This window comes from Akebia trifoliata, chromosome 12 (genome assembly GCF_017979445.1).
Source record: "Akebia trifoliata isolate Shusen 1 chromosome 12, ASM1797944v1, whole genome shotgun sequence".
NCBI classification, from domain to species: domain Eukaryota; kingdom Viridiplantae; phylum Streptophyta; class Magnoliopsida; order Ranunculales; family Lardizabalaceae; genus Akebia; species Akebia trifoliata.
In genome coordinates, this window is record NC_141386.1 from 35,598,352 (window position 1) to 35,615,070 (window position 16,719).

Sequence of the window (16,719 nt, forward strand, 5' to 3'; positions counted from 1 at the left end):
TTTTTGAAGGTTTTTTTTTTTTGGGGGAGGGGAGGGTGTCTTTGGGGAGAGTTACATGTTCTGGTAACTCCTAATTTTATAAGTAAAGATCTTTAGGACTGTAAAGCTTATGAGAAAATAATGATTGTTTTTGTTCTGTCTTGTGAACATAGACACACTATCGAACCACGTAAATCCTTGTGTTTTTTGTGCAATTTATGTTATCTTTGCTATTTTGTATTTTAACACAGACAACACAAAACACCTTTCAAATCAAGATCTCTTAGTGGTCGCTCATGCTTCAAACATTCACTATGCAACAAACAAGGGATTGTGATAAAGCTTACAGTTACAATCACCATGAAAAGCATCTTTGTAAACCTCGAGAAAAAGCATGAATCATCACTGCAAAACCTTTGATGATCTAGCATGGATGGTCACAACCAGGAACTCCTCAATTTATTTGATGACTTTTAATTCCTCATTTATACATAATATCTCCTTAAATGGTAATGGACAGTCCATGCCAAAGTGGCAAGGTAATTGATTTTGAATTCAAATTCATATCTATTCTTGTTCTACCTCTAACAATAAGGAAAAAAATCTGCCCGAGGCACTAATTGCCTAACAATGAGGAACAAACCAACGAAGACACTAAATGACAAGGGATTTTGTTAACATGTGTCTTAAGGGTACACATTAAGGTGTATTCAATACACCATGAAAATTTATTTTCCATCTAAAAGAGCCCCAAGAAAAAACTTTCTAACCAAAAATACTTTCAATTGATATTTCCAAGGTTTGTTTAATGCAGGTTAAAGTGTGCCTAGGGCACATGTTTACAAAACCCAATGAGTAATAATAAGGAAATAGACCCGTATGGAAAACAAATAGGAACTTCGAAATTTGGAAATTGGACATGTAATTTGTACAATAATTCTCATGTGGAATCTAATGGACAAGAACTTCGATAAGCACTGTACGTGCATAATTACACCTAGCAACATAGATCAATAGATTAGTGCTCACGTGGCCATCATTGCATGAATGAGCCGACTTGAGATCTTCATGTGTTAAACTGTCAACTATTATATATGTAGGAATTGACTTGGTTAATGAGTGAGTGGAGTCGAGACTTCCACGTGTCAACTCTTTCAAATATATAAACAGACTCACCTGACCTAACCTAACAAGTGACAAGAGAGGATCACTTAGTTGAAGCCAACTTCAGTCGAGTAAACAATCTAATAATGAAAAAAACACGAATACTTCAAAATGGATCAAGATAAACCATAAGAAAAGATCTCTCATTGAATATTTTCATATTTCAACAAGAGAAAAGTACATTAGAGAAAAAAAAAATCAAACTAGTAAGATATTTGGATGAACACGAAATAATTGAACTTCAGCTTAGTAATTTTTGTAATCGATAGTGATTTTGAAATTAGGGAATGATTTGGAGAATCTTCAGAAGGAAAATAAACTCGTATTTCGACTGAGCAACATGCATAAACTTCACTAAATGACATCAAAATTTTATTTATTAGAACTAACCAAGTTTCAAGATGACTCATGGAATTTTAAAATTAAGCTAAACACGATATAATGTATTATATCGTAATCATGAAAATGTCCCTCATTCATCCCATTTACTTAGTTGAAGATCACATTAATTTCTTAATCAAATCCTCTCATTTAGATGGAGAGTATCCAACATGTTTTGAAGCTTATATTTTTCAAACTCATATGCACACATAAAAATTGCTCTATTAGATTGGAAATTTAATTGCCCTTGTCTTAAGCATTCTTCCATTATTCACATTTATTGCTCATTTTGTCCATTAAATCCCAACAGAATACCGTAATCAAATGTCCTCTCTTTCTCAATATTTTTCACCAATGCACCCCTTCGTTCTTTTGGATTCTCACACCACCTTCACACATCTCTTCAAAAACCCTTCTGTGAACTTCTAATTGAAACCCTAATATCAACCAATCTCTCTCGATCGAAATCTTAAAATCGACAGACCTAACTGGTCTCCGAAATCGAGGTTTATTTTTGAAGATTAACTTCTCTCTTCTCTAGGGTTTTTCTTTCTTTCCCCACCTTTTGTCGTCGATTTTTTTTTTTTTTTTTGTTCAACTGTTCTTGATCGAACTTTGACCCGGTGTCATTTGACCCAAAACTTGTTGATTCCGTCACCATTCGTCAAGATTGAAGTATTAATGAGATCGAAAGGCGTCAAGTATAATCCTTTTTCTGAAATTTTCGGGGATTTTTTTTTCAGGGTTTGATCATTTAGGCTCGATTAGGTTATCCAACTCGTTATCATTTCATCAAAGTCAGGCGTTGATCTTGTTAATGGTTTTGTTTTGGTTGCTTTGATAGGTTTAGGGCTTTCAGAATTTGGTGCAAGTTCGCTTCGGCAAAGATTTTTCCTCCCAATTGTTGTGATAGGTTTAGATTTTAATCGAATTTAGATTATATTGTAGTCACTAAGTGCTGTTCAGACTGAAGACCTGTGCTACATTGGGTTCATGAATTTGGGGACTTTTAAAAATCAAATTTTTTTCTCGAAGTTTGGGTTTGGGAGGAGGTTTTAAGGAAGTACGGGGTTAGCCTTGCATGGGCGATCATGAGGGCTGGGCACAGCCCAGTGGCCTCCTACCCAATGAAGCATCTTCTGTGACTCGTGTCCTTGATCCTGAGAGATGGTTGAAAGCCGAAGAGAGAACCACGGGGCTGATTGCTCGCATCCAGCCTAACCAACCCTCCGAAGAACTCAGAAATGCTGTGGCAGATTACGTTCAGAGGCTCATCATGAAGTGTTTCTCTTGTCAGGTGAGTTCATCTGCTCGCATATTTAGATGTTGTTAATTGGATGAACTTTTTTTAGCTGTTATGATTGTTCCAATTTCCAATAGTGTCTTCATAGTTGTAGGGTTCACATAGTAACAATTGAAGAATGACATGATGTATATAAATAGAATAACGTTGAATGCACGGGGTTGGTATGCGGCTGACATGGCAAGGGCACAGAACCACAGATCTTTTTCCTGTGTATCCCGATGAAAAAAAAATCTATGGTTCTCTGCCCTTGCCACATCAGCCGCATACCAACTGCATACCAAAAACCGCTTGCATTCATCACGACTCATATAAATAGCTTATGGATACCTGTAATTGGATTTCACAAATATTTTTCAGCCATTGCCGGTACATCTGAACAATGCCTCTCGTCTAATATGGATATTTGTATTCATTGTTGTGGGTGTATTTGTTGGGGAAAAAAACTTGGGCTATGTAATACTAATCTGCTCTACTGAGGATTGTAGGCTAAAAATGGTGTCAGTAATTTTACTTGGCTTCATGGAAACAATAGCATCATTGTGAATTCTTTTTAGGCAAAAAATGGCCCTATCTTTTGTGAAGAAGCAAATGTAAGGGTACTTTAATTTCAAAATACTTGTGGCCTGTTTGGGAATATTTCCGGATTCTGCCATTGGGGAGAGCAAAAGCTGAAGTGTTGTTAATAGAAGCTGAGAAGAATGTTGTTGGTCTAGATTGGCATTTGGAAACCATGTTGGAAAAAGTGCTGTTGTGGGTGCAAAAGATTGGATTTTTATTTGGTAAGACAACTTCAAGCTACTGGATTAGGTCACTATGAGCAGAATGCCCTTATGAGTAAAATGAAGCAACAGTTCATCTTTTTTATCCTCCTAAGCCACATCCTATATCCTGAACAGTATTTTGTGGGATCTACTAATGAAATAATATAAAAAACATGACTCTACATACGAAATGAGAAATAACAAAAAAACAAAACTGAACATCTAAATTAAACTAAAAAAAAATCCAAATGATTGGGGTGCTTATTTTGAGGAATTCCATAATGGTAGGAGTACAATGTGAACTTAGAAAATGCAACCATACATTTGATGGTCTTTTACTTCCTGTGAAAGCTGGTAGCCGAGAAGTGATCCGTGGCTGCTTCTCGAGGATGCTCTTCCGGCTTCTATAAGAAGTGAACATGGGATCCAAACGACAAGTTTTCAACTGCAAGCTCTTCAAGCTTTTGTGGGTAGCGGGAAGCGGAATCTGGAAGTGTTCCCAAACACCTACTTCTTATTCCTTGATTATTTATTCTATATTCTTGCTTCTTTGACAATTCATGATACCTACCACTCATCCTCCACTGTCACCCTGCCTTTCTCCATGTCTCACTCTTCTAGCAATACTCTTTCAATTTCTAGATTTTAAACTTCATTTCATTAGAAAACTCCATAGGAATGTTTGAACCAGTTCAAATACATTGGGAAACCCACCAGAAAATAGTCAATGTCTTCAGTCATAAGACTTCATATTAACTTACTACCATCAACCTTGTCGAAATGCTAGAGAACGTTGTGGAACTAGCCTTTAGAAAGAAATGTTGTCATTATACTTTTCAGGATCGGAAGTTGAAACTTGAAACTGCATCTCCCAAGTCCGTGATCACCCCATCTGTTTTTCCCATTTCAGCCATTGGGAAACACCGAATTTGAGTCCATATATGTTTGCTTTGGCGGGACATAAAGCTAAGATACTGATAAGGCTCTAAAATGTGATTGGTGACATGCAAGCCTCCAAGGAGCATCGAGCTTCCGTGAAATCCAAAAAATAATATTTTATTTGCCTTCTACTATTAATTGATTGGTGAATGCATCTGGAAAAGATGGAAGCCTTGCAAAAGCACATTAACTGTCGCTTCTTGGGCATCCTTAGTGCTAGGTGGATCTATAAACTTTTGAGGTTTTTTTTTTCATAGGTAGAAACTATAATATTTTTCTGTTTGATCCTTAAAATATATGCCTTTTCTGATCAGAACCCAGAGGCCTGAATGAACTACCTTCTAATCCCACAACTCTCTGGTTTACTTCAATTGAGGGGGAGACTGTTCATTAGATTCCCAGCAACCAGTATTCTTCTAATTTCCTTTGATATTCTAAAGTTTATTAAATGTCCTCCAGCATGTTGCACTTCTTCAATTTCCATTGGTGTATATGGTTTGTTTCCCTCTCCCGATCTTTGGTTAGTATCATTTTCTAATTGTCTTGATTGTTTGCAGGTGTTCACTTTTGGATCTGTACCTTTGAAAACCTACTTACCAGATGGGGACATTGACTTGACGGCTTTCAGCAACAACCAAAATTTGAAGGATACATGGGCTAATGAGGTTCGCATTATGCTTGAGAAAGAAGAGAAGTCTGAGAATGCTGAGTTCCGTGTGAAAGAGGTTCAGTACATTCAGGCAGAAGTATGTCCTTTTCACTCGAATGTTTCAAAATTTTCCAAGCTTACAGTCATAACATCGGTCATTTAATACGCAAATTGATAATATATAATATGATAATGCCCCACACAATTATTTTCATAGTTTATGGTGGTCCATTTGTTGTTTATTTATGCTGGTGTTTCCTGTGTACACTATTTTGCTGGGAGGATTGAGAACAAGGTTCATAGTAACCTTGTCAGGGTCATACCCTTTATACATGTACCGCTTGTGTGGATGCAGAGTTCAAATTATATGAAGGACGTTTCTTTGGTTCTAGTTCTGTTTTCTTCTTTTAAAATATTGTAGCATGTATTATTACCTTGCAAAGTTTACAATGTTTGCGTTGGTATTGTCATACGTGAAACCATCACCATATGATCTTAAGGTTCTGCCTATCTTCATCTCTGATGTAGCTTCTTTCACTTGTGATGCCTTAATTCTACAGAAGTTTGTGTGCTCTTTGAACTCCCATGTGTCTCCTCCTAGTCTTAAGCTTCACATTAGTCATCATTTAGCATTTTCGGAGATAACCCTTCCACCTTTCTTTAATCTCTTCATCTTCTCTCTTAGTGCATCTAACATGACAAAGCCTATATATTTCTTTTTTCTATTTTGTGTCAGCTTGTATAAATCTTTGTTACCCACTCTAGTCTCCAACCTATTATATGGACTACTACTATATTCCGTATGTTTGTTATGGCTTTGAGCTGGAAAAGCACGTTTGTTGGTAACGGCTTCTACTTCAATAGCTTTTGCAGGAAAGTCCAAAACTGCATTTTTGAGAAGCCTTGCTGGGGCTACTTTCGCACGAGAGACACTATGAGAAGCCAACACCGAAAAACATATGGGGGTGAAATCGTCATTTCACCTCTCATTCTTCTTAACTCATCGATCAAACAACAAAATCAATTCAACCTCTCTTTACTACTTTTTCGTCAGCTTTTGTAACAAACAAGATTCTCCTAGACGCAGTTCCCAGACTTTAAGCTTCTGCTTCTCCTAGACACAAAATTCTGAAGTAGAAGCTAGAGTCTGTTACAAACAGACCCTTAGCTTCATAGACCACTATTTGCTTCATTTAAACATTTTTTTTTAATATCTAAGTTTTTGTTGGTAGTAGTCTTTTGCCAAGAGTTGTAATAGATCTTTTATTTTCTAATGACCTTCTAAACCTCATTATTCCACCACCAAGTTTCCTTCTATGCATGACTTTTCTCATTGATTCCCTAAGAATCTTTTTTTTTTACTCTTTTATTATACTTGGCTACTTCATCCCTCATCATTATAGCTTCCATTTATAAGTTCTACCTTTTCTGATATATTTATAAAAGGATTTTTTTCCCTTTTAAATTCGGTCACCTTACTCTTTTCTTTCCACATCAATTGTCCATTTCTCTAAGTAGAAGAAAGTCTATTGGGCATTCATTTGTTTTACTCTACCTAAATGTCATCCCTAGTTTTGAAATACATATTTGCTACTGCCATGTCATGTGCCATAAAAAAAAAATCCAAGGATCTTATTTCTCATTTCATTTATTTCTTCAATCAAGTCTGCTCCCTTTCATGTCCTTACTTTCCTTCCCTCCATGACCATGTAAAGTCTCCTCCCTTAAATGTCCTTACTTCATCAGGAATTTTTTGAATGAGTTTATCTTATGTCTCCAAGAATTATCCCGTAATGCTTTCTTCTAATCCAACTTGGGATGCATAAGCCCTAATTATTTTTGTTCTCTTTCCTTGTTGTAAGTTTCCTAGCGAACTCAACCTTATTTTGAGTAACATAAACTAAAATATATAGATGTTATACAAAAGAAGCTGGCAAATCACTTTATGACTTTGGAGAGTAGGGAAAGAATTTAAGTCATATATTTGGTAGCAGAGATACCAAAGTTTGAAGTGACCAATGATGGAGTTTACTTTTCTAAGATTGTCCAAGTTAATCTTCTAGATTCTTCCCCTTTTTTGTTTTATCATTAACATATGATTGTATTGTGTCATTTTTTTTTTTTTGGTATGGCCTTAATTGTGTTGGAATTTTTCTCAATGTCTGAGACCTAAACTACATAGGAGTTTGGGATGGATCTACTATTGGATACCATATTGGCTATCCGACAACTGATCTCACAGAATATTTCCAAATCCAATTTGGATTCCAACACCATACATGCATCAAATGCAAGTCTTGGAGGTACCTAAGTTTGTTTTAGAATGTTCTTGAAGATTTACAATTTGTATTGATGTGAAAGTTTGAATTTTAATCTAATTTTCATTTCTAAGGTGTTAGGACCTTAAGAAATGTGGTTATAAGCCTCATGCTCCCATGTTATTTACGTAAAAGGTGATTTTATATAGAATATTTTTCAGTATTTAAAATTTGTAATTAGATGATAAGTATTTGGGTTACAAGTCAACTCCAGACATGATGCATTGTGTTCCTACATTTCCTTCTTAGAAAATAAATTTTATATAGAACGGTTAAAACATTTAATTAAAAATAGGTATTTGTGTGATGGTCACCTCTACGTATGAAGCATACTCCTCTTATGAGTCATGAGTCTCAATGGTGGAGGCGTACGCCTCACATCTTTTGAAACGCGGATTGGAAGGATTTTTGAAAGTTTTCTGGGCTTTACTAAAAGGGTTCCAGAGGGGTTCTAGAGTGAACAAATGGCTTTTGAGGGTTTGGAGAAAAATAGTCTCTCTTGTATTTGGTCAATTTACACGGGAAGTTCCCTATTGTCAGTGCAATGTATCTTTGGTGGTAAACCATGTAAATTTATGTGGTCTTGTGTTACTGGTTTTTTTCTCTGTTTCTGTTATTGTTTTCCTAGTACTCTTTATGGATTTCTGGTATTATCTGGTTGTGTTGCGCACTGTATTTCCAACAGCTTGTATTAGAATTCAGGTGAGCTGGAACACTTTAATCATGCATCCTTTTGATAGATTTAATTGTAGATGCTTATATTTCAGACGTAAATCCGAGTGTTCTTACTTTTTTCCATATTTTCTTATGCTCAATGATAGCCTGCTGAATTTTATCCTTTTATTTTCATCCGTTTACAGGTAAAGATAATAAAATGCCTCGTAGAGAACATAGTGGTTGACATATCTTTTAACCAGCTAGGTGGGCTATGTACCCTTTGTTTCCTTGAGGAGGTGAGCTACTGATATTCTGAGCGTGTGGTGCCAACAAAATTTATCTTAAGTAAAAAAAATCTTGAGACCCTGGTTTTTAATTGCTACTTCTGCTAATGAATAATCCTCGTGTCTGTAGGTTGACCATTTGATAAACCAAGATCATCTATTCAAGCGCAGCATTATATTGATTAAGGCCTGGTGTTATTATGAAAGTCGTATATTGGGTGCTCATCATGGTCTTATTTCAACTTATGCCCTTGAGACATTGGTACTATACATTTTTCATGTCTTTAACAGGTCCTTTACTGGACCACTCGAGGTAATTACAGTTCTATATTTTCTCTCTTTGTTTTCCTTGACAGTCTACATTATTGACCTTGCCTCAAGGTCGCCTTATTTCATTTTTCCCTTCCGTTCTTTGCAGGTTCTTTATCGTTTTCTAGAGTTCTTCAGTAATTTTGACTGGGACAACTTTTGTGTTAGCCTCTGGGGCCCTGTCCCCATTAGTTCACTTCCAGAAATGTCAGGTATACATAGAGGTATAATTTGCTCTTCATTGTATTTCATGGTTGAGTGGCGTACTTTAGAAAATCAATTAACCATATCTAATTTTTATTTGGAATGTCTTAGCTGCGGAATCTCCTCGAAAGGATAGTGGAGAGTTACTGCTTAGCAAACTGTTTCTTGATGCTTGTAGCTCAGTGTACGCTGTTTTCCCTGGTGGCCAAGAAAACCAGGGCCAACCCTTCGTTTCTAAACATTTCAATGTTATCGATCCATTACGTACAAACAACAACCTCGGACGCAGTGTTAGTAAAGGTATTCAAATTCTAAATTCAAGCAAGATCCCTCTCACCTGAGTGTCTTATTTTTTGCATTGCGGAATGTTGTTTGCAAGATGGCTGATCATTTGATCATATTTGCTGACTTACTGATCTTAGACGTTGAGTTAATCATTCTATGTCAACCAGGTATATTTGTGTTTAGCTTATTTCCTGTGGTGCATCCTGTCCATGTCATTGACCATTATTACTTCTTTAAATCACAACATCATTAAGGTCCATATAATTTGAATTATTGTTATTGTTGAGACCAAGAACCTGAATCATGGAAATCATTTACCTTTGACAAATCCATGCTTAGATTAACTCATTTTCTGTGTGTGTGCTTGTGTGAGCGAATAATGCTTTTCCTGTGGCTAGTGATTTTATTTGCGTGCTTTTCTATGGTTCCATCTATATGCTCATACCATTGTTAAACTGTTTTCTTTATTTTTTGTTTAGGTAATTTCTTTAGGATACGCAGTGCCTTTGCATTTGGGGCAAAAAGGCTAGCCAGGTTGCTCGATTGTCCAAAAGAGGACATAATTGCTGAAGTCGATCAGTTCTTCATGAACACGTGGGAAAGACATGGCAGTGGCCATCGCCCTGATGCACCTAATACTGATTTGTGGTGCTTGCGACAGTTAAATTCAGATCTTTCTGATGGGTTTGAGAATCTAAAGAACTATTCAAGCGCCAGAAGAACGAATGAGAATCCTGCAAGTCATGAATCTGAGTCTGAGGGGAATCATGCTCTCTCCTATCAACATGGTAACCATCCATCAGAAAACATGTCTAGGACCAGTAGTGTGTCTGCAGTTTCTCGTACTCACAGCCAGAAAACTTATGGCAACCCAACCAGCTCAAGGATCTCTGATCAAGTTGCGCAGAATATTGGCTCTAGTGGAACTGTACATACTGAGAAGGTTCAGAGAAGTTCTAGAGCAGATAACTTGGTGAATGAAGTGCAAGGAAGGTATCCATTTGGGAGGACCCATTCTAGCCCTGAGCTTTCCGACACATCCAGTGAGGCTTCATCAAGAGGAAGGCGTAACAGGACATCAGAAATGGGAAAAAGCCAGATTTCTGCTGTAAGGCCCGATTATAGCAGGAGGAAGAACTTGGGCTCTGAAGTTTCAGGCAGTCATAGTACAAGGTCTTCAACTGATGGTCCATCATCTTTAAGGCACAGCTCATCTCATCAAAGTCTTGATGCTGCTGCTGAATCAAATAGCGCTTCAAATAATCATCACGATGAAGCTGCCTTGAATGCCATGGTGGAAGAGCTTGCTTCTGTTACTGAGACCAATGTGATGGATCAGGAAGAGAAAGACCTGGTTAACATGATGGCATCTTCCGGGGTTCATGGTTTCAGTGGACAGGTTCAGATGCCAATGAATTTAGCTTCCCCTCATGGACCTATTCCAGTGTCACCTTCTGTTCTTGCTTCAATGGGTTATTCTCATAGAAATTGGTCGGGGATGGTTCCCACAAATATCCCCTTGATCGAGCCTCCTTGGAGCTCAAATATGCAGTTTCCCCAAGGTCTAGTTTCTTCTTCATTATCCCATTACTTCCCTGGTGGAGTAGCCTCAAATCCTGAAGAAATGATTGAATCGGGTAATGAGAGCTCAAGTTTTGGAGAAATGAACCCGGAGGATGGTGATCATGGTTTCTGGCACGAACAGGATGCAGGTTATGCCAGAGGTTTTGATCCAGATGATGGAAATTTCCAGATGCTACAGTTGGATGGCAAGCAACAGTCAACTTCAATAGGGTTTAACTTTGTCTCATCTTCGCGACCAAGCAGTTCAGGCAGTTCTTTTAGGACATATCAACACAAGTTTGTCAAAGAAAACAGAGAATTGGTAAGAGAAGATCATACTGATACTATTCTGCATCAAAACAATAGAGGGAATGAGGTTTACCCTACAGAAAGAAGTGCGAGTTTGAGAGGCTTACCTACGTCACATGCTAGTTCTTCAAGAAGCAAAGCATCTTCTGAAAGTTCCTGGGACGGATCATCTGGAAAGATCTCCAAGTCAGCAAGGGACAAACGGGAAAGGAAAACAGCTCCCACTGCAGTTCCATCATCTGTTTATGGGGAAGGTCAGAATGGGTGGCACTATGATGGTTTATCGGTTGATTATAGTTCACAGGTGGATGACGACAGCAGAGACTGGATTCCTCTTTCGACCGTGGGCACCGAAGTGGCACAAAGAAATACAGGACCCACATCTGTGGCTTCCTCACATGCTAAAAGCCATCAAATACCTAGCTATGAATCCTCACAGATGAGTGGGTCAGATTCAATGATACCCGTTGCTCCTATACTCTTGGGTTCTGGTTCACGACAGAGGGCGATAGATAATTCTAGAGTTGTACCCTTTTATCCCACTGGGCCACCGGTTCCATTCCTAATGATGCTTCCAGTATACAACTACCCAACTGAGACAGGAAATCTGCAAGGATCCACAAGCCATTTTGACGGAGAGGAGGGGCTGGATAATAGCCGCGTAAACCTGTCTGATCAGAATGCAGCAGAGACCCTTGATCAGTCTGAGCTTTTCACTAGATCTAATTCTATTAAGGGTGTTGTTCCTGTGGAGCGATTGGAGGCATGCAAATCTGACATTCTTAACAGCGATTTTGCTAGCCATTGGCAAAATCTGCAATATGGCCGGTTCTGTCAAAATCCTAGGTATTCTGGTTCTCAAGTTGCGGTACCACCAGTATATGTGCAGGGAAATTTCCCGTGGGATGGTCCAGGAAGACCTCTTTCGGCTAATATGAACTTCTTCACTCAACTCATGGGTTATGGTCCTTGTCTTGTTCCTGTTGCACCACTCCAGCCTAGTTCTTATCGGCCTGCCGGTGTTTATCAACGTTATGGTGATGAAGTCCCTAGATATCGTGGTGGGACTGGGACCTACCTTCCAAATCCCGTAAGATCACAAAAACTTGTTACTATGTGCCCTGTTTTAGTTTCCACTTTTCTTTAAGTAGCTTGTTGCCCGATAATTTTATCATAAGAGAATGAGTGTAATATGCTTGATGTGGGGAAGGCTCCCATACTTACATCACATGTTCGGTGTGCAATGGAATATCTTTCGTTCTCCCAATCAGCATGAAATTTAGCAGGGGTTGGTATCAACAAGCTTTCTCTTAGTTAAATGTGTTGGTACTATAGTTGCTTCTTTCCAGATCACGCATTCTATACCTCGGAATCATGCATTCTATTACCAGTTTTCCCTCCACATGGCAGCCAGAAGCCTTAGTAAGGCTTCTAACCTGCAGGCTAGAATTTTTCCTTGTGTCATAAAATAGCGTAGTGTTTATTCTCTCACATTGTTCCAAGTCTGATCTGTTAGTTATCAAGAGATGCTGTTACTTGCCAAAGCTTTTTAAGTTGTATATTCTTCACTTATGCATGGGATTCAAACTGGTGGACTGGCTTGGGTGTGAGGTTGTATGAATATTTTTCAATGTCTCACCAACTTGGGGTCCTGGGTCATTCTTTTATTAAGTGTAGCCCATGGATTTTGGGGTTTCTTAGTATTTTATTCAACAGTTTAAGTTTGGTAACAATATTTTAGTCTAGCATGCATATTCTGGGGCTCTGGGCCTTCTAGCTGGTACTTTAACCAAAATTAAACTCGTCAGTTTTTATATGGATACTCATCATTGAACTTTGACTATTTGTTATGTTTTTTAGTATTTAGACGCTTGTATTACTAGCTTAAGCAGACAGATGGATAGAGCTGATTTATTTTTAAAAATGTTTTCAGAAGGTTTCTTTCAGGGACCGACAATCTTCTGGTACCAAAAACCACAGAGGGAATTTCAACTACGGCCGGAATGATCACCATGGTGACAGAGAAGGGAACTGGAATATCAATTCGAAACAGCGAGCTGACGGGCGCAGCCACAGTCGTAACCAAGCCGAGAAACTAAGCTCAAGGTTGGACCGGATGGCATTCAATGACAGCCGAGCCAACAGACCAGTGGATTCATATAGGCATGAGTCCATCCCCTCGCACCATTCCCAAAATGGTCCATTTGGCTCCCCAAACTCCATGCACAGTGGCTCTACTAATGTGGCACATGGCATGTATCCCATTCCATCATCAAACTCCAATGGTGTCACATCAACTGGACCTGATGTTCCATCTGTTGTGATGCTTTGCTCCTATGATCACAATGTTGGTTATGGTTCATCTGCAGAGCAGCTTGAGTTTGGCTCTGTTGGGCCAGTGCATTTCACAGATTTTAATGAAGCTTCACAAGTTGGTGAAGGAGGTCCATCAAGGGATGTTTACGAGCAGCAGAGGTTCCAAGCAGGTTCCCCAGCACGCTCTTCACCGGATCAGCCCTCTTCTCCTCAACTTCAAAGGTAATACTCTGCCAGTTTCCAGTAGGAAGATGCTACTTACATTCTAGTCAATCCACAGTAGCCATTAGCTTACCACCTTTTGTAGTATTGTACACATGGAAATGATCCTGACCAAGGTTTTTTAGAGGCAATTTTGGGTCAAGATAAAAACCAAGACGTCCTCAACCAAAACATTCCAAGTGTATGTTTCGGGGTCAATGTTTCATTCTGGTCTTGGTTGAAACCAGAATGTTTCTCTAAAACATATTCAGAAGGGAACACTTTTAATTTTGTCCTATCTGATCTAGATATCTTTCTTGGACGATTATCCATTGCATAGTTGACTAATTGGATGGTTAGGACATTTCATCAGCATGAGAGTTTTGTCCTCAGCGTTAGCTGGATGCTTGTGGCACCAGAGCTGTAACGTGATTCCTTTTTTGTTTGTTTGCTTGTCATTTTTATTAGTATGATTTCATTTTTTATTTTATTTTAATATTTCCAGTAATTTGTTCCTCTTCATTGGGTTTGCTTGTGATGCTGTCGATGTATTATCATAACAGGGGGATTTGATTATTTTGCCAGATTGGCTGGCCGGAGGAATTATCAAATGAAAGATGAGGATTTCCCACCTCTGTCGTGTCCAAGCCTAGAAGGGAATGGTGGTGGGAATGGCTATATTCACAAGCAGTCCCACTACCAGACCTTATCGACATCTCACTCAAAGTGATCAGGGTCTGTTGCTCCAGTGGTTTCTGTATATTTCACTCATGCTAGTGGAGGGCCTTTTCATGCTAGCTTATTGCTTGTATGTACATTACAGAATCAATCTTTAACAATGGTGTAGAATAGGGGATGGTGGAGATGGTGAAAGGAGATTTCTTGTCGATCAGTTTTCTTAATGGGTTCTACACTTCATAGCTCCATGGCTGACGTAGGATCTCTGCAGGTTCGGAACCGGGAATTTGACTTTCTTGCATAATTGTTTTTTTTTTGTATTTTTTTGGCATATATAGTCGTAGGGTTTTTGATTCATCAGTTCTTTCTTAGGTCTGATGACTCACTTCCTTTTTCTCTTTACTGTCTTCTGAATGTTATAATGTAGTATATTTTGGTCAAAGAAAAATTGGATAACAAATATTTCCATTTTTTTATTAGTGATGAAATGCGCTAATTAGCTTTCATTTTCTCTAGTGTAGCCACTAATTTTCTTGACCGACTGTTAGAAGCTTCCCATCTTCTTAGCTATGTAACTCAACCCGTCGTGGATCTTGGATCCATTTATAACAAAAAAAATTTATTATTTAAATGCTGCAAGGTGATAGTTTGAAGTGTTGAAGTGCCCCTTTTAAGAGCATCCAAATAGTTGGATTATAGTCTTTTTGCCTTTGCTAGATGAAGATAGATTTCTGCAACCAGTTACGCTGCATCCCAATGTTCTATTCACTTCTGATGTATATTTATACAAAATGTAGAGATGAAACTCAGTAATTTGCTTTGCAACATATGTGGCGATTTTGAAGCTGTGGAGATCAACTTTCATAGGGCAGGTAAGGATATTCAGAAACTTCAAAGGACCAAGTGACTTGAGATGGTAAGGCGACTGGGTTTTCTCCCCCCGTCACACCTTCAAATTTCTATATGCCTCTCCACATAAAAGTGGTTACATTTAAATGTTGAACATGTGTGTTAGGGTGGTTGGAACGGGCGGCCTGCCAAAGCAAAAAAAAAAAAAAACAAACAAAGAAAAAAGAAACTTTAATGGACCCCTCCCTTGGTTTCATTAATCATTATTATGACCACATAGGTGAGGGAATCAGGGAAAATGAATTACAGCGAAAGACAGCTCACAGGGACATTGGCCATTTTCCACCATTTGAAAGGGTATTTTGGTATTTATTGAATGGTATTTTTGTATTTAATGAGGTAATTCTTGATCATTTAATTACATGTTATTCATTTGGATATATTCTTTTAAGCATTTAAAATCATATCTTTAGCCTTCCATGTTTTGAAACTGTTTCGCTTGGTGGCACATAAATTTGCAACCTACAACCAACAGTCCAGTAGAGTTAGAAAATATACAAACACTTTCCTTACTACGTTAGTCAGGCTAGTCTTACCTTAGGAAATATCATTGATCACTAGACACGAGGGAGCGCCAAAATTCACCCTAAGAGCACTACATTAATATGTTTGTGTACTCCCACCCCCCTTTCTCACGTGTTTGAAATTGAATTCTAATGTGGCCGTTGACTTACTGTATGACTGTGTGTCACCTTGACCGAACCCAAGGAGCAAATATCAGGTTATTGTACACCAATTGAAATTTGAAAGCGTTTGGTCCAAATTAAGGTACTGGAAACCATCTTCCTAATGATCCAACCCATTTAGATCTCTTGAGTCTGAAGTGCCTTTCTTACGTTGGAATAGTAAGCACCACATAAAACCAGTTCATTGACTTATGTTAAAGGTTGGATTAAAACGTCATCATTTATGAGCCGGACCTGACCCGTTACTAGAGCAAGAATTTGCTACTTCCCTAAGTACAAAAACTTGATGTTATAATTTGTAATATCTTATATGATGCAACAATTATTAGACCTACTAGTCTGTTGGATGATAGTTTAAAAGTTTAAAATGGCAAGGGAAAACTTCAGGAAAAACTATTGAACATGAGAAAAAATAAAAAATATATATATAAGAAACGTTCAGAGGCCCTAAAGAAAGTCAAACATTGTACTAAATATTTTTCAAAATAAGGGTTAGAAGTTTTAGAATGAACTGATTTTTGGTGAGGATGATCTCTAAATCAGTTCATTCTGAAACTTCTTACCCTAGTTTACAAGTTGAACAATTGTGGGCCGTCTAATTTTTGTAAATCATTTTTTATGGGATTAGAAATTTCAGAATGGGTGATTTTTTGCGAGGATGATCTTCTCATCATAGAGATCACCCTCACAAAAAATCAGTTCATTCCAAAATTTCTAATCCTTATTTTAAAAAATGTTTGGCTCTCTTTAAGGCCTTCGAACGCTTCCCATATATATGTAATGGGAAATGTTCAGCAATAAATATTTTGGCAAAACATTTT

At 38.0% G+C, this 16,719-nt stretch overlaps 1 protein-coding gene across 4 annotated transcripts; it reads left to right on the forward strand.

The window, feature by feature from the left end:
* The first annotated feature begins 1,731 nt into the window (after nucleotides 1-1,731).
* Nucleotides 1,732-14,809, forward strand: LOC147389921 (nucleotidyltransferase). Of its 4 annotated transcripts, none has more exons than XM_086417628.1 (10): nucleotides 1,733-2,225; nucleotides 2,369-2,821; nucleotides 5,088-5,276; nucleotides 8,358-8,450; nucleotides 8,569-8,751; nucleotides 8,857-8,971; nucleotides 9,063-9,251; nucleotides 9,716-12,198; nucleotides 13,042-13,646; nucleotides 14,211-14,809. In XM_086417628.1, exons 2-10 carry the CDS (start codon nucleotides 2,606-2,608, stop codon nucleotides 14,353-14,355), a joined length of 4,218 nt encoding a protein of 1,405 aa, XP_086273754.1. In that variant the 5' UTR covers nucleotides 1,733-2,225; nucleotides 2,369-2,605; the 3' UTR covers nucleotides 14,356-14,809. The 4 variants fall into 4 exon arrangements, with proteins under 4 accessions (XP_086273757.1, XP_086273754.1, XP_086273755.1 ...); XM_086417629.1 differs by having other exon boundaries at nucleotides 1,733-2,030; XM_086417631.1 differs by having other exon boundaries at nucleotides 1,732-2,821; nucleotides 14,189-14,351.
* The last annotated feature ends 1,910 nt before the right edge of the window (nucleotides 14,810-16,719 follow it).